Source organism: Gadus macrocephalus, chromosome 9 (genome assembly GCF_031168955.1).
Source record: "Gadus macrocephalus chromosome 9, ASM3116895v1".
NCBI lineage: Eukaryota > Metazoa > Chordata > Actinopteri > Gadiformes > Gadidae > Gadus > Gadus macrocephalus.
The window spans coordinates 362,082-387,972 of record NC_082390.1 but is presented as its reverse complement, the minus strand read 5'-3'; the positions used below and the strand labels follow the sequence as shown (position 1 = coordinate 387,972).

General features: G+C 51.1%; 1 protein-coding gene across 1 annotated transcript in view; it reads left to right on the top strand.

Annotated features, from left to right (window-relative positions):
- The first annotated feature begins 514 nt into the window (after positions 1–514).
- The window catches only part of LOC132463943 (hepatocyte growth factor receptor-like), a 37,029-nt gene continuing 11,652 nt past the window's right edge, over positions 515–25,891 (top strand). Inside the window, exons 1-3 of the mRNA XM_060060068.1 lie at positions 515–1,031; positions 2,361–3,567; positions 25,455–25,658. Coding sequence (XP_059916051.1) covers positions 2,362–3,567; positions 25,455–25,658 — 1,410 coding nt within the window. The 5' untranslated portion in view covers positions 515–1,031; position 2,361. The remainder of the gene's footprint in view (positions 1,032–2,360; positions 3,568–25,454; positions 25,659–25,891) is intronic.

Genomic DNA, 25,891 nt, shown 5'->3' with positions numbered 1-25,891 from the left:
GTGATAGAAATACCCTGAGGTAGTGCAGAACACACACACACACACACACACACACACACACACACACACACACACACACACACACACACACACACACACACACACACACACACACACACACACACACACACACACACACACACACGGTAGCGTCTCAAGCGCATTGGTTATAGGTGAGAAGCAATGCACTGTGTATTGCACATTTCTGTAGCATTATGTTTTAATACATTTTGTCGATGTTGGGTCCCGCTTCATCTTTTTGCGCACACAGGGCATTTATCCAAAACCAAGTAGGCCTAGGCCCTAACCCATAAACTGAAACTCTGTAGCCCATCAAGAGGTTGCATCAATGTCTTATCCTGTTATCAGGACTTCCAATCGAATCCCCGCCAACTGCTCGGCTTTCAGGAAGCGGGACAAAGGGGTTTGTGTGTGATTCATGCTCTAGACACTCTCGAATGGTTTAGCCTTTACAACCTACCTCATCATTTACGCTCGAGTGAGCCGTTTTAACACCACCAGCATCGCTGTGACTCATGGGGTCGAATCCCCAATGCCTTTTTAGCCCATTTTTACTTCAGACTTTTTTCTACTCGTGTTAATAAGCATATCGTATGATTTCTTCAAGTCAACCGTTCTTTAGTGTTTTTAAATTCGCATAAGTCATCCTATACTGACACGCTCCTGAAAGTCGCTCCTCTAGGGAGGAGGCGGAGCATCGCGCGCGCGCGCCTCTGGATGGGGAGTTTCGACATCAGCGGGTTGAGAGCCAGGGTGACCCACAAGTCCCGTCCCGTGTCACACAGGTCCGTACTTTGCTGCTGGTGATCAACGATAAACAAGTGAAGCCAAGAGTCACAGTCTTGCGACTGGAAACGACGGAGATTCGCTGTAATCATTTTCAATTTAAAGAGAAAAGCAGACGGAGAGCATAGATTGGGCCGTTCCTCCGCATCAGTTCGGAATAAAGTCCCACTGACGGGGGGGCAGACGGAATATGATTTAAACCAAAGCATTCTTACAAGTTACAGGTGCGTACTTTTTTGTATTTATTTATTTTGTATCTCATACTTAATTGACTTTAACGGGTTATTGAAGGCCAGATTTAATTTGGGCACGTAGACCTGAGATATCTTTCAACATAATTTTGACCGGAGTACAAAAAATAAATGATGTCGAACTGAGGTTGTCAGCGAATTGCTTTGTGTTTAACAACAAGTTAAAGACAGCCTTCTCCAAAGCATGTTTCCTTCGACCGTGACTCATTTGTCTCCCAAATCGACACCTTTCCCTGATTTCTGGAGCCATTGTGTGCTGAAAAAGACGGACTTTATCCGTAAATCGATTGTACCAACTGCAGGTGCGCATTTTGCATGAGTTGACGTTTTGAGTCACCGTTTACTCATGCTCTTACATCAAAAACAAAGGATCAAGTTCAGCATGTTTATCAGTAACGCGCACCTGTTTGGTACATTATCATCCTTTAAGTATTTCTGGAAAAGAAAAGGCGATTATGCATTGTATTTAATGTTTCCATTATTCAACATCAAAGAATACGTGTTGTAGTTGTTATTGTAATATGTTGCTCGTCTTTGATTATGAATAACCACCAGGTCCTCATGGAAATTAGTTGCACAAAGTAACTTCCTCGATCTACACACTCACTCACTCAGTAACTCTCTCAATCTTAATTTGGCCCTCACGCTGTAAAACCATCTCCCTGTGGAGTTTCATTTAGGCGCTCGGGCTATTTATCATGGTGCACGCAGCAGGCTCAATGCCTCATGTTGTTTATTGAGTTTTTCTGCCTCTCCCAAAGGGACTCTGTCTAAACTTAGCCGCGTGCTCGTGTCGCCCTCACATGCTGGGTGATTCAGCCCGTTGTATTGCAATGTGGCTGCGGGAGAAAACGCGACCACTGGCCACAGAAGTGCAGCGCGGTCGAGGCTGTGCTGCGTTCACGCTCGTCATCTCCTCACAGCTCTCTGAGTGTGTAGTCATAGCGCTGAGGCGACTCAGTATTGAAATGTGTCGCTATAAATGTCATCCGTTCATAACGGGTTTGGTGGCTTTACTGCTTTGATGAATATGCACGTGTTTCTGTGTGCTTATCCGTTACTAAACAGCGCAAATACACAGCCCAATTTGTATAGAGGACATTTCAGACTATTTGACTCCTCATAGTCTCCATGCCGTCTGGTATTTTCCCAGAGATGTCCCACACACTTGCCTCCCTGACACCGTGGCCAATTGGACGGGACGTCTCTATGATGGATGGTTTTTTTGCCGTGTGGACCAGCAGGAATGTCTAAGCCGAGTCACCTCTCACGTGTCCCCCTCTTTCCTTATTTCTGGAGCAGGATGAAGTTCCTCTGGTTGGACGCCGCCTGTCTGGTGGCCGTGCTCTGGGCCGCGGGCCCCCGGGTGGGGGCCGAGTGCGACCCTTCACCCCAGCCCCCCAAGCTCAACCTCTCAGTGACCTACGACCTCCCCACCTTCACCGCCGACTCGCCCATCCAGAACATGGTGACCCTGAACGGGGTCATCTACGTGGGGGCTGTCAACCGGATCTACGCCCTGTCCCCCAACCTCACCAAGCTGTCCGAGTACCGCACGGGGCCCCGGCCTGACGTGGAGCCCTGCGGCGGGGGGCCGGCCGCCAACGGCAGCGTGGACAACCACAACGTGGCCCTCCTGGTGGAGACCATCTACGACCAGGGCCTCTTCAGCTGCGGCTCGGCCGACCGCGGCGTGTGCCGCCGCCACGTCCTGGACGACGGCACGCGGCCCAAGACGGTGGACGAGGAGGTGGACTGCTTCTCTGACCGCCGGGGCGGCGGGCAGCCCAGCGACCCCAACCGCGTGGTGCGGCCCTCGGGGGCCCGGGTGCTGAACGTGGAGAGCAACGTCATCCACTTCTTCGCCGGCAACTCGGAGATCCCCGGCGTGACGGGCGCGCCGCGGGCGCAGGCGGCCGGCGAGCCCCACACCATGTCGGTGCGCAAGATGAAGACCAGCCAGAACGGCTTCACCTTCTTCTCCCAGCGCTCCTACATCGACCTCATCCCGGCGCTGCGCGGGAACTACTTCCTGCGCTATGTGTACTCCTTCCACAGCGGGCCCTTCACCTACTTCCTGACGGTGCAGCGGGCCGGCCGCGGCTCGCAGGCCTACCACACGCGCATCGTGCGCATGTGCTCCTCGGACCTGCAGATCCGCCGCTACGTGGAGATGCCGCTGCAGTGCATCTGCACCGACAAGCGGCGGCGGCGGCGTGGGAGCCCGTCGGAGCAGGGCGGCGTCCGGGTGTTCAACGTGCTGCAGGCGGCGCACCTGGCCAAGGTGGGCCCCAACGCCAACCTGCGGGGCGTGGAGGAGGGCGACGACGTCCTGTTCGCCGCCTTCGCCCGGAGCAAGCCCGACTCGCCGGAGCCCACGGCCCACTCGGCCGTGTGCGCCTTCCCGCTGAAGTACATCAACGACCTGTTCAGGAAGTACATGCAGAGCTGCAACACGGCGGAGCCCTACCACTTCACCGGCTCCAGCAACAAGTCCTGCTACAACGTGGTGAGTCGGAACGCTCCTTTTTGCCTTATTCCGCATCGCTTTGGGGGTCAAAATGGTGCAGTCAGGGTGTAGCGATGCGAACACAGGGTGAGATGGAGGGAAGGGGGCAGGGATCGGGAGGAGAGAGGAGAGTGGGAAAGAGAGGAGTAGAAGGGGGAGAAGGAGGGAACGAATGAAAGGGAGAGTGAGTGTGTAGTTATCGTGCAGTGCGTAAGAAACATGTAATGTAATATCCTATAATTTACCAGTGGACTGAAATGGCACTTTAAAGAAATTGAATATCAAAGAGCAAGAATTCTTCTACACGTACACAACTGCAATACACATACATGACCAAGTGAAACGCGCACACACACACACACACACACACACACACACACACACACACACACACACACACACACACACACACACACACACACACACACACACACACACACACACACACACACACACACTTCACTGATAGTGTGTTTGTCGATCTGTTTCATCGTCCAGTCGTACTGAGACCTTGAGTTATTCTCGTACTAAGTTATTCTATTCTATTGTTGAGGTTCTACTGTGACCAGCGGTGCAGGGAGGGAGACATGAAGCTGTGGGAGGCCAGTGTATAGGTCACCTGCTCACCCTCCTCCTATAACATGTCACTATGCAGTGGGGTAATAGGTTGGATCCCCTGATCAATAGAGACATTAATTTAACCGGCCAGACCACCTGTCGATAATGATGGAGCACATTGCTCTCTCTGGCGTCACCACTGACCTAACCTAGGTGGGGGGTGCTCTGTAACTCCAACGATTTGGCCTGGAAATGTGGACTGTTCATACACGGACCGAATAGCATTGTAGAGGACATTATGAACAGGAAGTCACTCCAAAAGAATATGGAGGACCCTAGGCTTCTTGTTATCCAAGCAGGAACCCTTTGTTCGTGTTTATTTTCTTTGTGTTGTTCTCTGCTCAGGCGAAGGCAGTGCCTCTTAACTTTTTGGCACAGACGATGGTTGTACTCTTCCTTTGTCTGTCACATGTTGAGCAGTGGTCGTCATGGTGATGTCCTCCCCTGAAGACCACCATGTTTTTGGTTTAACATGAACCCGTTCAGGGGGGCCGCAGGAACTGCAAAACAGTTCAGAGGGGTGCCGGGTTTACGGAGATGGCCATGGACGTGTTGCGGTGGGGGGGGGGGGGGGGGTGAACGTGGACGGGGTGAGAGTATTATGGAATAGAAGCCGGGCATATCTGACTGTCAGCGAGCCGTGAGGAATGGCTGAGCAGATAACAGGACGTTAGCAGCTGGGGCGAAAAACTATCTCAGGCCCTCCTGTGCAGGAGGGAACCCACCCCTGCTGAGAACACCCCCCCACCCCTCTCCCCCCCACCCTGTCCCACCTCTCCCCCCTCACCCTCACCTGCTCCTACCTGGAGAGAGGGAGACATTGGACATAACTTTGAAGTCATCCATCAACCCTGATAGACGGCGTTAACATATCTGGACCGAGCGCTCGCACCGCGCCTCTCTCTGCCGCTCTGTAAGTGGGGCTGATACTGTGGGGCTGATAACTTTGTGCATTCATAAATATTCTCAAAGCATTAGCTTCTTTTTCTCTTTCTCGTCAAGGAAAGTAGGCCTGTCCAGTGCCACGCAGTCATGACAGGACTTGTGTCTAATAACGCTGAATTTGCCCCCGTCTCTGCGCTGTGGAAACAACAGAGTGTTGCGTGATCTTGCAACATCGTGTTGCGAAGGGGGCAGGCCGAGCGTGACCTCGTGTTCCTGGAGGTGCAGTTCAGGTGTTTGTGTGTCATTATCCTCAGCTTCCAGATGGTTTGAAATGGCACGATGCAGTAGTTCTGGATGGCAGAACAGCTGCAGAGCGTAAAGGTTGATTACAGCACTGTTTATTCATCCATACAACACACTTTAAAACAAACACACAACAAAATACACAAATACACGTCACACACACACACACACCAAAACATCATGCTTTTCAATGAGAAGATGATCAAACATGCTGAATCCTATCAATCCCTCCTCGGAGATCCAGCTGGGGATCCAGCAGCATGCCAAAAGGGCTTTTAGCATAACGTGATAGTTAAACACTGACACAAACTGTCCTTTTCTCCCCTATTGGGGAGCTTCCCTTGCTCCGTCTTGTTTTTGTCCCGTCAGGTCAAACAAAGCGCCCGTGACAACTGCCAGAGATGGAAAACACATGGCGGTAAACGGAGGCGGACCTGAGCCCATAAAGCCCTGCTAATCCTGCAGTTGAAGGACCCTAGCATCGCGCCGGCTAATAGATTTACAGCCCCAGTGGCAGACGGCGGGTTGGCTGACCGTCACCTATCACGTCTTACGATAGACGATAACAGAGAGGCCATAAAGCGCCGGCCGTTGTAAACGCCCCAGAGAGACCCAAAGCAGCCCCGGGGTTATTTCTGCCTCCATGGCCTCGGCGGCTGCCTCGGGTGGCTGAAGCGCTCGCAGGTCGCAGTTTGGATGAGGTTGAAAGCTCCGGCGAGGGGAGGGAGGAGGATGAAGGTTTAAGTGGTGGTTGTCAGACCCTTAGTTCCTCGCTCCAGTTTAGGGAAGCCAGACATGATAGATGATGTAAGGATGAGTGGCTCTCTTTTAGCCCTGCGCTGTGATGGACTCAGCCTGCGTGCGGCTCTCCTGTCTGCGCTGCAGCGTGTGCAGGCCTATTCTACTCTCGTCTGGACGGGGGCCCCCCGTCTTACAGGCAGGGCTCCGGACGGACAACGTCGTGGCTGCCTTTCGACGTTAAAGGATGACTCTAGACAGCGCCACTTATGGAAGCATGTTTGTGCTCCTTGTGTTCTGACGGGCGAGCGGGACCACTGTCATTCTGCTCTGGATGAAGACGTTATTTCGACAAGAGGCGTTGGTGGTGTCATGTTGACATGAGGGACGTTGATGCAAAGCAATGTGGGGAAATAAACGATACATTGCAATAAATAATGTACCTTTATTTGAGATATGAATGTGTTGAAGTCATCAGCTTATAGGCTTATAAAGCTGTAACATACAATGTGCGAAGATGAAATCATCTGTAATTTTGCAAATGTGCCAATGTCCTTGTCATAGATAGATAAGAACTTTAGAAATTGCACTTCCAGCAGCAGCAAACACCACGTTACAAATAGAATAACAACAAATATAAACAAATATAAATGTGTAAAAGTACAAATCGTTTTCGTCACCTGTATAATGTATAAACTAGATGTATAAACTCAGTTTTATCTCTGACGTAGGGAATGCAACTTTAGTTTTACCAAACTATTTCATTGGGCGTTCATTGTGCTCCTCATAGATATCCTGCACATCCAAAGGTTATTTAAACTATTGATCCGGCTGACAGAATGTGCTGTTACTTGACAAAATTGGTTTGTAAAAAAAGAGGCCATTTTATATGTAATAAATACTTTAGAGGAACCGAAAACCCCGTCCGATGCCTAGCAACCGTCCTCATACATCTGCAGAGCGAATATGAGACACTTTAGACCGAACGCAAAAAAAAAAAAGAACTACGTTAGAGATCAGAATTATCATTGCGTTACCATTGATTCCGGGAACAAAAAAAAGAACCCACACACCAAATGCTGATTGCTTTTAAATTCAATTTGGGACTGACTGATTATAGTGTGTGTAATATAATTCAAACTGGGCAACATTTTTGGACCATGGTCATTTTAATCAGCCCGCCTTTTTTAATGAACGCTTTGTAATCGCCGGTTTGAAATCAGATTTTAATTTCCATGGCCACAGAGTTCGAAGAAAACGTACCCTCCAAAGATCTCCCCTTCTCACTTATCTCTAATGGTTCCTGGTTAGTACAAAAATAAAAACATAAATCTAAATGAATTCAGTGTGTAAAATCCGAAGGTAATATAATACAACACCAGTCCTGGGGGCAGGGGGGATCATGGATTAGATCGTTTAATGGTCGGAAGTGGAGCCCAATCCAACCTGCTGGAGGATGAACCCATGAAGATTTCTATAGTGTTACACATTCATATTCACAACAAACGTAAGCGTGTGTTCAGTGCAATGACCAGCCAGCAGGGACACTGAATTACCCTCAAGGGAACCAACCACTGCATGTGATTTGTGTTCATCAACACATTTATATTATTCTATGTTTGATAGATGTTAAAGCCTCTTTGTCTATGCCTTTGGGTTTTCTGGTCAGGCCATATCAGTCAGACTGATGCATCTCCCTCAGGGCATCCATCCTGGAGATAGCCCTGAGGCTATACCATTAGCCTAACTTCCTCTCTTTATTGTACACTGCAAATGTATTACTGAGTGGATCAAACCACTGGCAAGCATGCAAAAAGGGACATTGAATAGTCTGTTTCAATTGAGCCGTCTCATTTGTTTATTTGAGTTACTCAAATTCATGCAGTGCTCCCTGACTCCGTTAGTGAGCCAGTTATAAATCCCTCATAGTGCCGTTTAAAAAAAATAAATCAAGGCTTTTAAGACATTGGCTGAACAGTGATTACTAAAGATCACTTGAGCGGTCACCAGTAGCAGCGATTCTATTGGTCGACCGGGCCGGTAAACAAAGCTGATCCCGTTGGCCGCGCTGTGGTTGTCACGCTCTGGCTTAACATGCCACAACCTGTGAATACTGTCACTAAGCTGGGCATTAATTCAGCCTAATTCCCCCCCCACCCACATCCCTGTTCTGGCAGGAGAGGAATGTGCCATCGCCCTCCGACCATCACATCCGCCCACCAAGAAACCACTTTCCTCACCGTGACTCCGCCTCAGAGCGTCTCCATCGCGCGCCCTCCAGGTCGGAGCAGGAGCAGGTGGGCGGAGCTGCTGTTGAGCAGCACGCCCTCGCCCCCTCGCCCCCTCGCCCCCTCGCCCCCTCGCCCCCTCGCCCCCTCGCCCCCTCACCCCCTCGCCCCCTCGCCCCCTCGCCCCCTCACCCCCTCGCCCCCTCGCCCCCTCACCCCCTCGCCCCCTCACCCCCTCGCCCCCTCACCCCCTCGCCCCACCATCCCTGAGGGCTGGTTTAGCCTTGCATGGCTGACACCTGTTGGTGTGTGGACATGTGTGTGTGTGTGTGTGTGTGTGTGTGTGTGTGTGTGTGTGTGTGTGTGTCGGGGCTTAACATGCAACAGGCTTCTAGTGGGCATCGGGACCAGGGAAGCGCTGCGTGATGGCAGCAACGTATTGGCAGTGGGTTCTTAACCTCGGAGGTTAGGGTTAGGGTTAGTATTGGCAGTGGGTTCTTAACCTCGGAGGTTAGGGTTAGTATTGGCAGTGGGTTCTTAACCTCGGAGGTTAGGGTTAGGGTTAGTATTGGCAGTGGGTTCTTAACCTCGGAGGGTTAGGGTTAGGGTTAGTATTGGCAGTGGGTTCTTAACCTCGGAGGTTAGGGTTAGGGTTAGTATTGGCAGTGGGTTCTTAACCTCGGAGGGTTAGGGTTAGGGTTAGTATTGGCAGTGGGTTCTTAACCTCGGAGGTTAGGGTTAGGGTTAGTATTGGCAGTGGGTTCTTAACCTCGGAGGTTAGGGTTAGGGTTAGTATTGGCAGTGGGTTCTTAACCTCGGAGGTTAGGGTTAGGGTTAGTATTGGCAGTGGGTTCTTAACCTCGGAGGTTAGGGTTAGGGTTAGTATTGGCAGTGGGTTCTTAACCTCGGAGGTTAGGGTTAGGGTTAGTATTGGTTAGTTAGTTCCCTGGGTGGGCTCCCGCTGAGGGGGAATCAGCAGTGCTGGTATCCCACAAGCCTGGGCTCGCTCACGGGCCTCCATCATCCAGCAGAGCCCCGTGCTCCGCTGCCACCTCCACAGTTCATGTTCTCCAGGTGCCTGTCCTGTCCTGCCCTCCTCACTCAGCCCTTGGTTTCTGATAGGACATTAATCATGGAAAAATCCACACACACACAGATACTGGTTCGTCTTGCCTCGATAACAGTTCCACTTTGTGTGTGTGTGTGTGTGTGTGTGTGTGTGTGTGTGTGTGTGTGTGTGTGTGTGTGTGTGTGTGTGTGTGTGTGTGTGTGTGTGTGTGTGTGTGTGTGTGTGTGTGTGTGTGTGTGTGTGTGGAGGAGAGGGAAGGAGCGGTATGGGTGAGCAGGGAGGACAAAAGAAAGGGGCAGAGAAATGGAGAGTTACGGCAATGGGTAGATTAGGATCTGTTATGTTTTTCACTGGTACCTACGCACTTACAATACGACAACCTAATGGTACGCCTAGTAGGCACATGCAGCAACAAGCACACATGCCCGTATACACACACACACACACACACACACACACACACACACACACACACACACACACACACCCAGTGTAGTAGTTGTAATGTTATTTGTTGCTTATTGTTGATAATTAGAAACCCAACCACCAGGGACTCACTCACTCACTCACTCACTCACTCACTCACTCACTCACTCACTCACTCACTCACTCACTCACTAACTCACATAGCCCTGTACACCGAATCATTGAGGCTGGTGTCAATTATTCATGTTAATTCATATAAGACTAATTGTTAGCTGTCAGACAAGCGCTTGTGATTTGGTTTTGTTTTCATCCCCCCGACAACATCTTTTAATAAACATAAAAACACACTATGAACCTTCACCCTCTGTTCTGTGCACATCTGCCAGCAATTCCAACACAATTCCAGCCCTACGTGTTTTCACATTCGGCCAAGGCAAGTGTTTATTTTAGCTCTTAAAGAGTTAATCATTTGCGAGAGGGATAGAAGTTTCTGGTTGGTAAAAAAACACAGTATGTGTGTCTGTTAGTCAAATCCTGCAGCCTTCTGTGTGCACGTCTTATCAGGCTCTCTAGATAAAGATGGAGTAGTTAATACCATGGCTGTCTCCGCTTGCAAGCTGTCTTCCAACAACCAGTGTGGGAAATAACCTCCAGGAACCATAAGGAACAACGAGGGGGGGGTGGGGTGACTGGGAGTGGCGGCTGGTCATCTTTATGGTTATATTTGTACACTTTGAAGGGGCCCTCAACACTGGTTAGGGATGTGGTTCTGCGTGGAGCCCAGCAGGCTGTTAACCGTGCCGACCGGGCCGATGGCAGTGCAGCTCATAAACAGCTTTATGAGTGTGTTCCACACATAACACCCTGGTGCTTGTTTTGGCTGCTTGGCTTTGACTGCTTCTTACGGTAACAGACGAGATACTTTACCTGGAATGCACTCTTACAAAAAAGATATTGGTACAGATTCTTAACATTTCAAAAATGATTATTCTATCATTTTCGGTTGCAAACAACACAATTTAGTGAAACTTAAAGTTGGAAACTTGAAACCCTTCTTCTTTCGTGTAACATCAGAGGTCCAACTCAGTGTCTTGTAGCCATGCCCTTGTCTCGGGTCCCACGTCAAAAAGGCCGGCTTCCGAGGGTGGTCTGTGTAGGGGGCAGGTGGTCATAATATGTTCGACAGTCTGTTCAGGGGCACCACACTCGCATGCAGCGCTATCTGCCAGGCCCCACTTCTTCATTGATTATTTGAACCGGCCGACCCCAGTACGTAGACGGTTCAGCAGAGTCCATTGCCGGCGTGGAAGATCGTCTCCTGTGGCTCCATCTCCTGGATCCAAGATGTAGTGGTGGATTTGGGTTGGCCCAGCCCTCTCCCACTCCTGTTTCCAAGCTGCCGCCAGCCATCCATCTTTGGACAGGTCCTCAGTGGTGGAACGGAGCAACTCTTGTGCCGCCTTGTTGAAAGGGTGGCGGGACTTGAGTCTGCTCAGAGGAGCTGCTGTCTCTGTGGTGTTATGGAGGATGTGCCAATCATGCTTCCGTGCTTTCCTTGCCAGGGCGAGAGTGGCAGCCTCTCGTCGTAGGCCAGCCGGTGCGATTCCTGCAAGGACTGGCAGCAGGACGATTGGGGTAGGCTTCAGGCATCCAGTGATGATCCGGAGGGCGTTGTTGATAGCCACATCCACCTTTTTTGCGTGTGGACTTCTGCTCCATACTGGGGCACAGTACTGCGCTGCTGAAAAGACCAGGGCTTGGGTGGATACCCGTAGTGTCTTGGCAGTGGCTCCCCAGGTTGTGCCAGCGAGGCGACGGATCAGTGCGACCCTTGATATTGTCTTTGCCCGGACATCTTCGAGATGTTGTTTGAAGGTCAGTGTCCGGTCCAGACGCACACCAAGGTATTTAGGGGCTTGCTGGGACTCCAGGCGCTTGTGGTCAGTGTATACCTCCAGTTCCCTCTTGGCGTCTCTGTTGCAGAGATGGTATGCTGCTGTAACAGTCTTGCCGGTGCTGAGTTGCAGGCGCCACTTTCGTAGGTAGGCTACTAGGACGACCATGTCTTGGTTGAGACCGTCTTCCAGTGCCTTCCATGTGGGTCTTCTCAGCATGATTGCGAGATCTTCTGCGTAGCCGTACTTTCTGGATGCTGTGTCTGGTAGATCAGAGATGTAAATATTAAACAGCATCGGAGAAAGGACCGAGCCCTGTGGGACACCGTTCCGTAGTCTTCTTAGCCTACTGCGCTGGCCATCGCTGGTCTGTAGGACAAAACTGCGGTTAGACAACGTCTCCATGATGAATTTCACCATATGTCGATCGGTTATTGTCCTCAGCAGCTTCAGGTGAAGTCCGCGGTGCCAGACGGTATCGTACGCGGCGGTCAAGTCCAGGTACACTACCCCAGCTTTCTCATTATCCTGGAAGCTGTCCTCGATGTCTTGAGACAGAAGTGTAACCTGGTCCACTGTGGACCTACCGCGACGGAAACCGGCCTGTTCCTGTGGAAGCTGTGGGTCAATCACTGGCTCAATGCGGCAGTGGATCATTCTTTCCAGGATTTTAAATGGAACACAGAGCAGCGATATGGGTCGGTATGCCTTGGGGTCTTCCGCAGGTTTGTTTGGCTTTGGCAGGGCGATTACAGAAGCACGGCGCCAGATCTTGGGCAGCTTGCATCTCTGGTAGCAGGATGAGAAGAATGCACAGAGCCAGCTGGATGTTATTGTGCTCTGGTGCATAACAAACTCTGGGTGGATGTTGTCACGTCCTGGAACTTTGCCTGGCTTGAGCTTGCTCATGGCCTTACTGAGTTCATCTGCTGTGAATTCTCCTGAGAGGTTGGAATCCGCACTGGCCACCCTGGAGAGGGAAGTCACCTCCTGCGTGATCAGACGGGCAACATCTTTGTCTGCGTCTGGGAAGCGACAGTTTTTCAGGAGCTCGGACGCGATGGCATCTGCTGTGACTGGGCAGCTTGGGGGCTTTGTGCATCTGCCTGTTAGCCGGTTGATGGTTTGCCACGCCTTCCTACTAGAGTGGGTAAAGTCAATTGACTCAACAACTTCAGTCCATCTGTCTCTGCGTGTGGTGTCCAGTCTCTGAAGCAGTGCTTCTGCAGTCGCATCCACATCTTCCCTGGAGCTAGCCCTCTGGTGGGCGCTCAGGAGGCGGCTGCACTCCTCGTCCCAGCCAGGGATGTAGTTCCTGTTGTAGCCGCGTGGGATGGTCTTTTTTGCCGCTCCTAGGAGGACCTTACAGTAGGCCTCATAGGCGGCGTCAACGTTGGCTGCATCAGGTTCTGGCAGACTAGCAGTCCTTCTTTCTGTCTCCTGAGCGAATGACTCCCAGTTGGCCTTTCGAAAGTTCCATCTTTTGACAGGTTTCCCTGGTACCGGTTGCACCAGTGATGGGACTTTAATGATGGACGGTCGGTGGTGTGAGCGGGGAAACCTGTCTAGGACGCGTCTCTCCGGTTTCGGGTCATTGCTCCGGCACACAGCGAAGGCCAGGTCCGGGTTGGTAGAGGTGTTCCAGCGTGCAGAGAAGAAGCTTGGCGGCTCCTTGGGGTCGTACAGTAGCAGGGCATCGGTGTTGGAGGCCCATTCACTCAGCGCCACTCCGTTTGATGTTGTGTAGTTGTAACCCCAATCTGTGTGTTGACAGTTGAAGTCACCTGCGTAGATGGCGGGGGCAGTTATGGACGGGAGTGACGTAGCACTCCCAAAACCCTACCCCCCCCTTTTGATGTTACAAGCTTTTTGCGTCCATGAAACGCTCAATTCAGTTGAGTTTCCAAACTCTGGGAAACAATGCAACTATAATTCAACCGTCCACTCACAGTAATGGAAGCTTTCACCTTTGTGAAAGCTTGTCTCTGAAGACATTTCCTAAACGCTTCGTCTTCCTACCCACAGAGACACTGGCCAACCCCGCCAAAGCAGCCCCGGGCTATGTAGCACTTGTTTGGTTGCATATGAATCTGTCTTGGTCTGATGAGCATCATGATTCATGACTCAACATCACGACCATGTCGTGCCCTCGCCACTTCTGTTTCACCGCATGATGAAAGAGTTCCTCATCCTCTGCTCATACGGGTCTTCTAGTTGAAGATGCATGGCAACCCCCCCCCCCCCCCCCCCCCTCCCACCTGCCCCTGTGGATGTGCCTCTTCTCCATACCCCCCATACACCTGTGGTACCAGTGGCAGCCTAGCTCCCTCCCTGTTGGCCCTGGCCCTCTGCCTGCTCATTTGGAACGGAGTCGGTTCAAATAAACTGCGGCAATGTTCGTGAGACAATTAATGACTTTGGATTAGGCGCTCGCATTAGGATATGTTCTCCCTTTAAATGACCTGTCAAGCAAGTTTTGCTCTCAAGGCAAATTCACTGTCATATGTAATGTAATAAAAAACGAATCCAGTAGATTAGGCAAACAGCCCTAAAGCAGTGAGGCGACCGTTCACCAGGGAAAGAAAATAGTCTTCAGGCAACAGAGATCACTCATTACATGCTCGCTGCATTTTTGATTATTAAGGCAATGCTGGATAAATACACATAAGGCCCACATGCTATAAAGGGTTTTAGAGATGACATTCTTCTTTATTGACCCTGCTAGTATAGCTGAAGGATATGAATCTCATATCCTTGAGCTATACTAGCACACACAGACTCATCTTATATGGATTCCAGCTTCAATAGATAGAACAACGTAGGTAGCTTAACAAACCAGTGGGTGGGTGTTGTCTGATGATGGATACTGTTGCAGAACATCAACGTCAAATCTGTGTTAGCAACCTTCTAAAGTTGGGTCTTGTATGCAGCTTAAACCACTCTCTAGCACAATGCTGGCTGGTGAGATGAGATTATGGGATTTAGTCATCAAAACCAGACAGGACTTCCCTTTTTGTACCAAGAAATGTTCCATCTCTTTTATTCCAGTGGTTATTGAGTTTCCTTTAGCAGCAGACTCGTTCTCCAACAGCCCCACTACAGGATCACATAAGTAGGGGGACGCCATTCCACAGGCAAAGGGCTCCCTAGACTGGAAGTTGGGGTCCCTGATTCCATTGACTCAGTAATCCCCCCACAATGGGGCGAGGGGATTGAGCCTGAATGTGGTCAACAAGCATCAAAGGGGAATAAAGACGAACACGACCCCCACGACCACCTAGGCCCTCCCCACCCCACCACCCCCCCGGCCCACCCCACGATGCCCCCCCCACTCTGAGACAACGGCCACAAACCAGGGTGGTGGGGGCTGGGCTGGTGGGGTCTTTGGGTGTTGAGGGTGTTGGGTCTTTTACTGGTGGGGTGGTGGGTCTTTAGGTGTTGTGGTCTTTGGCTGGTGGGGTCTGGGGTGTTGGGGTGTTGGGTCTTTGGCTGGTGGGGTGGTGGGTCTTCAGGTGTTGTGGTCTTTGGCTGGTGGGGTCTTTTACTGGTGGGGTGGTGGGTCTTCAGGGGTTGTGGTCTTTGGCTGGTGGGGTCTTTTACTGGTGGGGTGGTGGGTCTTCAGGGGTTGTGGTCTTTGGCTGGTGGGGTCTTTTACTGGTGGGGTGGTGGGTCTTCAGGGGTTGTGGTCTTTGGCTGGTGGGGTCTTTTACTGGTGGGGTGGTGGGTCTTCAGGGGTTGTGGTCTTTGGCTGGTGGGGTCTTTTACTGGTGGGGTGGTGGGTCTTCAGGGGTTGTGGTCTTTGGCTGGTGGGGTCTTTTACTGGTGGGGTGGTGGGTCTTCAGGGGTTGTGGTCTTTGGCTGGTGGGGTCTTTTACTGGTGGGGTGGTGGGTCTTCAGGGGTTGTGGTCTTTGGCTGGTGGGGTCTTTTACTGGTGGGGTGGTGGGTCTTCAGGGGTTGTGGTCTTTGGCTGGTGGGGTCTTTTACTGGTGGGGTGGTGGGTCTTCAGGGGTTGTGGTCTTTGGCTGGTGGGGTCTTTTACTGGTGGGGTGGTGGGTCTTCAGGGGTTGTGGTCTTTGGCTGGTGGGGTCTGGGGTGTTGGGGTGTCGTGGTGGGGCTGGGCTCAGCAGTGCCCAGCGTTTCAGAGGGATTGTCTCTGCAGGCTTTGATCACCTCCCCGCTTTGAGTCATAATGCCGGAGAGACAGACAAGCTTATACCTGAAGGGGCTCAGCTGCTGTGGGGAGATGGTGCCTCCACGCCTAATGGAGGGCCGCGGCTGAGCATCACAGGGAGAATTAGGAAGGAGAACGGCTCGGAAATCCATTCCATCACAACATCCTGGGGGCGTTTGGGTTTCGGTGGATGGCAAAATTAGTTTGTGTCATGTTGATCCATTTTGGGCCATTACGTTTTTATGGATGGGATGGGATTGGGTTTCATTCCTTCACACTCTGAGAGGGCATTGCACACGTTCCAGCCTGTTTAATGTTCAGCATAAAGGAAGACAACATCCCTTGTCTTTGTGTCAGAACACATCAGAAACACATAGCTGCTGGCTGTGTGCTGCCGTCAGGGTGTGTGTGTGTGTGTGTGTGTGTGTGTGTGTGTGGGTGTGGGTGTGGGTGTGTGTGTGTGTGTGTGTTTTGCACAAGGGGTCAGGTTGCTTTACAAAATCCAGAACAATCTTCAAGCTGCTTAACAACCAGATCAGGCCCTGGGACACCAATGGGAATAATGGCTGCCGCGCTGCAAGTGTGCTCGAAATGCATTTAAACGGTTTATGAGTCTATTTTCTTAACATCGGTTTTCATAAAGCGCTGCATTCAGCAACTCTTTGATGAGGTTTCTGGGATGTTTATTTTTGCTGCGCTCTTGAGCTGCGGCTGCATTCCCAAGCATAACTCCCACCGTATTGCATTAGCTTCTTCTTCGAGACACTTGGCACACAAGGTGCATACGCCATGGAATGCCGGCAATTAACACGACCGAGTCCTCTGGGAGCCGTCCGCCCCGCCTTCCTCCCGGCCTCCGCTCTGCCCTTTTGCTCCGGCGTCCATCTCTCTCCCCGGGCCGGGGTTTGTTTCATTTCCCTCCGCCCGGTGCTGATCTGCTATCGGTATTGAAGCGTAGCGTGTAGAACCGTGCCTGCTAGATCCCATCTCATCTGATCAGGGAGCGAGAAAGAGTGGGAGAAAGGAGACGGGCTCCGGGCCCTGTTGTTGTCTGCCTCCAGGCACCCAAACACGGGGCTGTTGATAGAGCCAGGTTATTGGGATCGGGTTGGAGATACAGACACACACACCATTGCATGCATGCAAAAGTCCCACAAACACACACACAGAGACACACACACGCTTCCCGCACACCATTGCATGCTGACAGACCCACACAGACACACACACACAAACGTACACACACACACACACACACACATCATCCCATATGTGAGAGCGAAACCTTTAATCTGTCTTCCTGCACCGAATCAAAATATATGAGAGCCAGAAAATGAGTGTGTGAAGGGGGTGGGGTCGAGGGAGATAGCAAAGAGAACGGACAGCAGACATAAAGATGAAGAGAGACCGGCACAGGGGGAGAAATGGAGGGAGACATTCAGAGAGAAATTCATAATACACTCAGATAAACTGTCATAGATAAACATGTCCCCGCAGAGGCCCGCAGACTGCAGTCTTCATGTCTGTGCCTCAAAATGAGGGATAGGCCCTGAGTTTGGCTCCCGCCGATGGATTTGATTATTCCAGATTCCTAGGAAGCAGGAATCTGGACAACAGGTTTTCTTTTCCCATTCTATTGTTTTTTTATGCTGCATAACTTTTGAATCGTGTGGATTGTTTTTCACGATTTCACGGTCTTTGACAGCTGGGAATATTTCTGAGAGTGCCTTCCTTAGCTTTAGAAGCCAATTAGTTTGGAGTCTTTCACTGAAGGGGGCACAGTGGTGTAACAGCCGGAACCCCCGAGTACCCCAACATAGTGGCTGCACCAATCAATACGAGAGGCTAATGAAGGCCTGGGACTCGGCTAAGGGAGTAAGCTAATAAAGGCATGGGAGTAAGTGATGAACAGCGCCAACTCCACATCGCCTACCAAGCAATAATTCTTCGTTTACACGGGCGGGTGTCTCGCACTAATTAAAGGCATGCGCTTAGCTGGTTGCTGCCTCCATGGAAACCTCGCCTTGGAGTGTAAACTACTGAGAAATATATCTTTATTCATGATCAAACTAAAACTAAGATATAATAATGATGTATTTATTTGATATCTCTTCGTATGTAATGAGACGTATGAAACAAGTTGAATTTGCATCAAAACAGGCAACCCATGAAAAGAACAAAACATTACAGAGAATGTGCTTTCCCAAGAGTCTGGGAATGAAGCAACGACTGGAGGCAAACCGCAACATGCAATACCTTGATATTCATTTCCCATGCATAGCCTTGTGTAATGTTTTTCACGTGGCACATATGAGTGCTTAGGAAAAGCACTCCCGGGTTCGCCTGTGATCGCAGCATGCAACCCTATATGGTCTGAGGGATGGGGAGACAGTGTTCGTGTGGAGCAAAGTAAATGCCATGTTGGGGAGTTTGGCAATGCGTTCCAGATGAATGGCTCTGTGTCGGCGTCTGATGCTGCTGTAGCTGGTGTCCCGGAGAGAGACGTTGAGCTGTTCTCTGATCCTGGATTGCTGCTACCGTACGCCAGAGCCGTTGAACGCCGGTATGAGCGGTGTCGTTGGTGGGCCGGCGAGGGACAGAGAGAAAAATATAAAAGAGGGTTCAGTGATTAGCGCCCCAAAAAAACAAAAATACTTTGAGCTAACTGGACAGCAGCTCGTTGCAGCTCGTACGTCTCAATGTGTTTATCGCCTGGCCCGCTCTCCAGAAGTGGCCGCTGAGACGCTGTTGTTGATGAGAAGAGGGGAGCTACGACGAACAGGGATGACGGACAGCTCGTCACCAGAGACTCTGATGATGTTTGAGTCTCTGGAATGAGGCGCAGCCAGCCTCATGGTTCAGACGTGGCGCTTCATGATGTTCAAATGATTTGTGGTCCCATACAGCCCCGGCAACCCCACCCACTTAAGTACACACACACACACACACACACACACACACACACACACACAGAGACAAATATGAAGATTAACAACACTGACAGCTGTGTGTTTGTGTGTGCGCTCAGAGGAGGTGTGTAAGGCATTGAGCATTTTAGAACTAAATTGTGCGAAGTTTGCGTGCTGGAGAAACGAGCATTCGATGGAGCCTAGTGAAACACAGGAGGCGCGAGAGAAGGAGGCGTGAGAGCGGGTCTTTAGAACAGGTGTTCTAAAGACCCGCTGAAGCTGGTCTTTCTTTCAATGGCTCTCTGTTTCTGTCATTCGCTTTTGCTCTTTCTATGAAAGAGTGAGTTTTTCTACAGATCTTTCTACAAAAGTGTAGTTTTTTTACACATTGAAATACATCACAATTTAATTGTATATAGATTCAACACATGTTATTTAGTGCTTTCATCTCAGACTGGTATGTATAATGACAATTATATGTTAAATAAAGTGAACAAGATAACATAGAAATCCATCATTCTTGATTAATATCTCAAACCAAAAAGTGCAAAACAAAAATGTACGATGACCAAGAAACGCATTTTAAATGAATAGCTCTGCATAGTCAAGAGACTTAGGATGTCTGTAACCTCAATATTGTGAAGAGAAGCTGAGCAGACACGCAGATGCACAGTTATCCACACATCAAGGAAACAACTGCATGGGTATGCAGATGAACCTACACAGAACACTAACAATGAAAAGAGCGAAAAATGACAGTGTTGCCAGCATATTTGCATGTGGGCACGAAAAATCACGCATACACTCACACACACACACACACACACACACACACACACACACACACACACAGACACACACACACACACTGAGACACACACATTCACACATACACACACAGTCACACATACACACAGTCACACACGATACGGTCATTATTGCTGGGAGTCATGTTGCAACATTGCCTGTGTTTGAGTCCATGTGGAGTAAAGCCTACCCCCATACTATCACACACACACACACACACACACACACACACACACACACACACACACACACACACACACACACACACACACACACACACACACAACCACAAACTTCCACAAATGTCCACATACTCACACACTCGTTTCCACAAACATAGCCATATGCGCCATTCTGCATGCCTGTGAATTTAGCTTTCGGTAAAACGTGCATTTCCACACACCCCGACGACAGGCCAGCCTGGGGGCTGTCCGGGCCCTCCAGTTGCCCCGGGCCCCGGGGTCAAAGGGCTGTTATTCTAGTGCGAGGGCCAGCTGATGCAGGCTGGGTGCCTGCAGAGCCCTCGTCTGCTCTCTGCCCCGGCTGCCTCTTCACCTTCAGGGCAGTAGAACCCCAGAGCCAGCCCTGGTGTATCTGAGGTGGCGCTATGTGCTGCTCTGATGGCAGGATGCTCTCATGCTTCCAGGTGCTGGACAGTTTGTGAGGCTCTGGGTTGGAACCCCCACCCCACCCTGACGCTCCCCTGAAGGTTTAGGGCGAACCTTTCCTTACCCATTCCTGCTTATTCATTTCATGTATCTAAGAAATATTAGTTTTGAATAAAAGCTGGCAATAGGACATAATACAAAACATGAACATTACTATCTGGACTTGCTTCAATGCAAAGAATGGCTGTACTGATTTGCATGACATCTGTTGAAAAAGTTAAAACCGGTTGAAAAGGGGCTGCAGTAATGCAGGCAAATATCATGCATGTGTTTGCATTATTTCCCCCTCACGTATGGAAATATCTCCCCTCTCCGTCTCGTTCAGCAGGTTCTGCTATTGTTGTGGATATGTTGTGTTCGAGCCTCACTCCCCATCTCATTCTGCTCCTTTTAGAAAAGCCGGGAGCTCCTGTGTTTTACATTTATCATTTGTACGGTTATACGGTTATGGTTCGAATGGTTCCACACCATATCCACTAATAGTGTCAGAATCCTTCATCTTTAAACAGAATAAATGTTTTCAAAAAATAACCGTTAAACGGGACGGCACCAAAAACGACCTCAGCCAATGAGAGGTGGCGGAGCCGTTGTGTTCAACACGTCGTCTTCGGTTTCCCTTTAATAGCCGTTGCAGTGGGGAGCCCTGCAGGTCAGACTGAGCAGCGTAGAGTGACTATTATAGTGAGCCCCAGCGCTAGGGCCACGCAGATCTGCTTTCACTCCCTCTCGCTCTTGACCTGTGTTCTGCCGGGGGCCACGCAGCCTTGTGACGCTGCGTGGCTCAGCACTGAAACCCTAGCACTGGTCCGTTGTGTGTTCGGGACAATGAGCTGGGGCTGCTTTAAGTGTGTGTGGGGGAGCAAAGGTGTTTAACATCTCGCATATCGACCCCTCGGCGCCGGGTTATTGCGGCAGAACAACACGATTGTGTTGAAGAACGGTCATCGCTCACTCTTGATGTCGTTCCGTGCCATTGAGGTCACACAGAAAGCGGTGCTTTTGGGACGGGTTTTGTGGCATTGGCAGTTCTGCGTATTTTCTGACCGCCACGTCGAAACCCAGACCAGCTCTGTCCCGGGAGGAGGCCGGACTGCGTGTTCTGGAAGCGTCCGTCTGTCCATTTTGTCTCTGAGCCCACGGCGAAGCCAAGCATAATAGCGGCAGAGCTTCAAACAAGGCCTGAAAAAACAGCTGTCCAGCCGCCAGTTTTCCCCGCCTTGATCTCCTCTATACCTTCACACAGGCGGGGAACGGCCCTCCCCCTCTCCCCTCTCCCTCTCCCTCTCCCGCCCTCTCTCCCCCTCCTCTCTCTCTCCTTCTATCTTTCCCTCCCATCACTCTTTCCCTCCCATTACTCTGATCTCTCTCTCTCTCTCTGTCTCTGTCTCTGTCTCTGTCTCTGTCTCTGTCTCTCCTCTGTCTCTCTCTCTCTCTGTCTCTGTCTCTGTCTCTGTCTCTGTCTCTGTCTCTCCTCTGTCTCTCTCTCTCTCTGTCTCTGTCTCTCTCTCTCTCTCTCTCTCTCTCTCTCTCTCTCTCTCTCTCTGTCTCTCTCTCTCCCTCCCCCCTTCCCACTAGATCCACTGGTCTCTTCCACGTTGATCCCCCACTGATGTCCCACTTCGCTCCGACAAACACCTTTACGAGGCATGTTTGTTTGCTTTGAAAATACACACACACACACACACACACACACACACACACACACACACACACACACACACACACACACACACACACACACACACACACACACACAAAGCATGTGTGCACAAACTCGTAAACACACACACCACCGGGGGTGTTTTTGGAGCAGCATGGTGGAACGGTGTAATCTGTGTGGAGCCCAGGGCCGTGATGGCTCTATCTCCCTGGGTCTGGAGAGGGGCCCTGGGCTCGGGGCCTTCCCAGGGTCTCACATGTGCTGGCTGTTTTTTCTCCTCAACATGCTGACAGAAGAGTTTGATATATCATCCTCTGGCCTGAATACGTTAGGCAAAAGAAGAAGCTCGGCATGGACGAGATTTAATGTGCACAAACACGATTCCACGCGTGCTTACACACACACTTACACACACACTTACACACACCAACACACCAATGCCCGCACACACTCCTGCATGCACACACACAGACACACACATACACACACACACCCCGCACATCAAAGGGCCTGTCTGTCAAGTATTCTAAATAGAGGGAGAGACGGTTTCTTTCTCCTCCCCGTCACTCCTCTCTTCCATCATCCGCGTTTGTAGCCGTCTCCACCTGACATGTTTGTCTTTGTCCGTGCTGTAGCTTCTGTTCACTCAGGGAGAGCGCTGTAACGCGTTCCCCTCCATGCATGTAGTCCATCGTAAACCTAGGAACGATCAACGGAGCACATCGAACACAGCGTAGCTCTGCCACAGCGGTCAGGGTGACGGTGGCACCGCGCCCAGCGGAAGTCTACTGGCTTGCATTGTTCTGCTGTTAATGTCATGACCTTTGTTTGGGCCCCGGCCCCCCCCCCCCCCCCTCCTCCCCCCTCCTCCCCCCTCCTCCCCCCACGGCGTCATCCCAGCCCCTGCATGACGGGGCCCCCCAGAATACCCTCTCATTAGATGTATTCCCCTGTCCATTGTTCTACTCTTCAAAGCATCGGTCCGTAGGTCTGCGTGCTAAACCCAAAACACATCCGTGTCCCTGTGAGCCCTACAGGGCATCGTAGGTCCATGGGGGCATCAGGCTAATGGCTGTCATTACATGCTTCCTTTGAGCCACCAATTACTCTAGTTCACACAATTACCTACCAGGTCACCGTTCACCATTAAGAGTTCTTGTGCAGCTCAATGGCCAAGGCCTGATGAGGCTGATGGACACTTCAGTGAGTGCTTTCAGTGTTTCTCATTGGCTGTCAGGGTTAGGGGTTATATTCTCTGTTTCTCATTGGCTGTCAGGGTGAGGGGTTATATTCTCTGTGTTTCTCATTGGCTGTCAGGGTTAGGGGTTATATTCTCTGTTTCTCATTGGCTGTCAGGGTTAGGGGTTATATTCTCTGTTTCTCATTGGCTGTCAGGGTTAGGGGTTATATTCTCTGTTTCTCATTGGCTGTCAGGGTTAGGGGTTATATTCTCTGTTTCTCATTGGCTGTCAGGGTTAGGGGTTATATTCTCTGCGTTGTCATTGGCTGTCAGGGTTAGGGGTTATATTCTCTGTTTCTCATTGGCTGTCAGGGTTAGGGGTTATATTCTCTGTTTCTCATTGGCTGTCAGGGTTAGGGGTTATATTCTCTGTGTTTATCATTGGCTGTCAGGGTTAGGGGTTATATTCTCTGTTTCTCATTGGCTGTCAGGGTTAGGGGTTATATTCTCTGTTTCTCATTGGCTGTCAGGGTTAGGGGTTATATTCTCTGCGTTGTCATTGGCTGTCAGGGTTAGGGGTTATATTCTCTGCGTTGTCATTGGCTGTCAGGGTTAGGGGTTATATTCTCTGTTTCTCATTGGCTGTCAGGGTTAGGGGTTATATTCTCTGTTTCTCATTGGCTGTCAGGGTTAGGGGTTATATTCTCTGCGTTGTCATTGGCTGTCAGGGTTAGGGGTTTTATTCTCTGCGTTGTCATTGGCTGTCAGGGTTAGGGGTTATATTCTCTGCGTTGTCATTGGCTGTCAGGGTTAGGGGTTATATTCTCTGCGTTGTCATTGGCTGTCAGGGTTAGGGGTTATATTCTCTGCGTTGTCATTGGCTGTCAGGGTTAGGGGTTATATTCTCTGCGTTGCTCAGAGGCCACGGCGGCAGGCAGAGCTGAGCCTTTCTCTGACAGCAAGGTAACCAAAGGGGTGTAATGGTTTCCCCCAGCCTGTGTAATGCCCCCCCACCCTGCCCCCCCTGTGACCCCAGGGGGATAGCGAGAGGTCATGGGTAACTAACACTGAGTAAGTAAGAGTGGAGGGGCCGGTCATGTGACCGGGGTCAAGGACCTCCAAGTGCCACCAAAAGTCCGGCCCGTCAATAATTAACGAACCCGAGGCAGCGTTGTCGCGAGGCCGTGACTAAACACACAGAGAGCGGCACAGCAATGGATCAGGAGGGGGGGGGCATAGCGCGGGCCGGGGCGCCTCCTGAGTGTACAGCACAGCAGGACTTAGAGTGTAAACTGGTCCACATATTAGATGTCACGGTAGTGGTAGGTAGTGATACGGCCGAGCTCACAGCAGGGCTCTCCCTGTCGGGGTCAATCTGTACGCTAAAGGAGGAAAATATATAAAATGGGATAGCAGGTATAACATAACAAGGTCACCGTGTACGGGACGGCTAGTGAAGGGCGGGGGAGGGGCAGAGCGGGCGGGGGAGGGGGGGGTGGAGCCAGGGCACCCTGCCAAAACAAGAGGATGAGAGGGAGGGAGGGAGGGGGGGGGCGACTGATAAGGGGAAAACGTCTGTGTCCAGATCGGCCCCTGGCTGGCGAGTCCCCTGAATGCTCCACAGAGCCCAGACACGAGAGAGAGAGAGAGAGAGAGAGAGAGAGAGAGAGAGACCCTCTGTGTGTCCCAGGGATCTGTCCGCTGCGTCTCCACGGCCGAGCACAGCTCAGAGGGGCTACCGTTGGCCCCGCAACGAGCTCAGCCCGATGAAAGACACACACACACACACACACACACACACACACACACACACACACACACGGGGGGGAGGGCCAGACATGGAGGCAGGCCCTGCTCTGACACAGTGTTATACTAGCTGTGGTTTCAGCGAGTGCCCCCCCCCCCCCTCGGTGATGGTCCATGTCAATGACATGCAGCTATGAGGTCGTCGGTTTCTTTGATGACGATTTGATGATTTTACAGTTCCTTGTTTTTTCCCCTTTGTGTCTTTGCCCACTTTTTGAGAGCCACGCGTCTCGTTCTTATTTTTGACATCTCCACGGGACCAGCTCGATCAGGACGAGTGCAAAGGGTTCAGAGCTACGACCTAAACTGTAACGCACCTCGTCTCTACTGCCTCTCACTGCAATAAAAACACCCGCAGACCTTTTGCATGCGTACATCGTACAGTGGAAGAACCCAAACATGGTCATCAATATGGCCATCTCCTACTGTGGTAGATTTATTCCTGCTCTCGTCCTCACCGTACTATATTCATGCATATATCATGTCGAGGGAATTAAAGGACGTGTTCTTGTGGTTCCCCTAGACCTCTTCGGACGACTGCGGCCTCCACGAGGGTCTCAACGAGGGCAAGGAGGGCGAGTACCGCCTGGAGGTGGTGCAGGACGCCCAACGCCTCGAGTACTGGCAGAAGGACCTCACCGACACCCTGGTCACCTCCATCTCCGTGGCCATGGTCCACGGACACATCGTGGCCTACCTGGGCACCGGGGACGGCCGCCACATCCAGGTAAACCCGGCCGGGCCAACCGCCACCGCTGCCACCCTTCTGTACGGCCGTGTTGGCGTAAGGAGGCTTTAAAAAAGAAGAAGAAAGAGAGCCAGGTAGTCATCCCTATTTGCATTGGACATAGAGGCGGTTAGGCAAAGACGGAGCCCCTCCCCCCCCCCCCCCCCCCTCCCCCCTTCTCATGTCTCATGTAAATGAGAGCAGACCTTTGAGGCAGAGCAGGGAAACGGCGG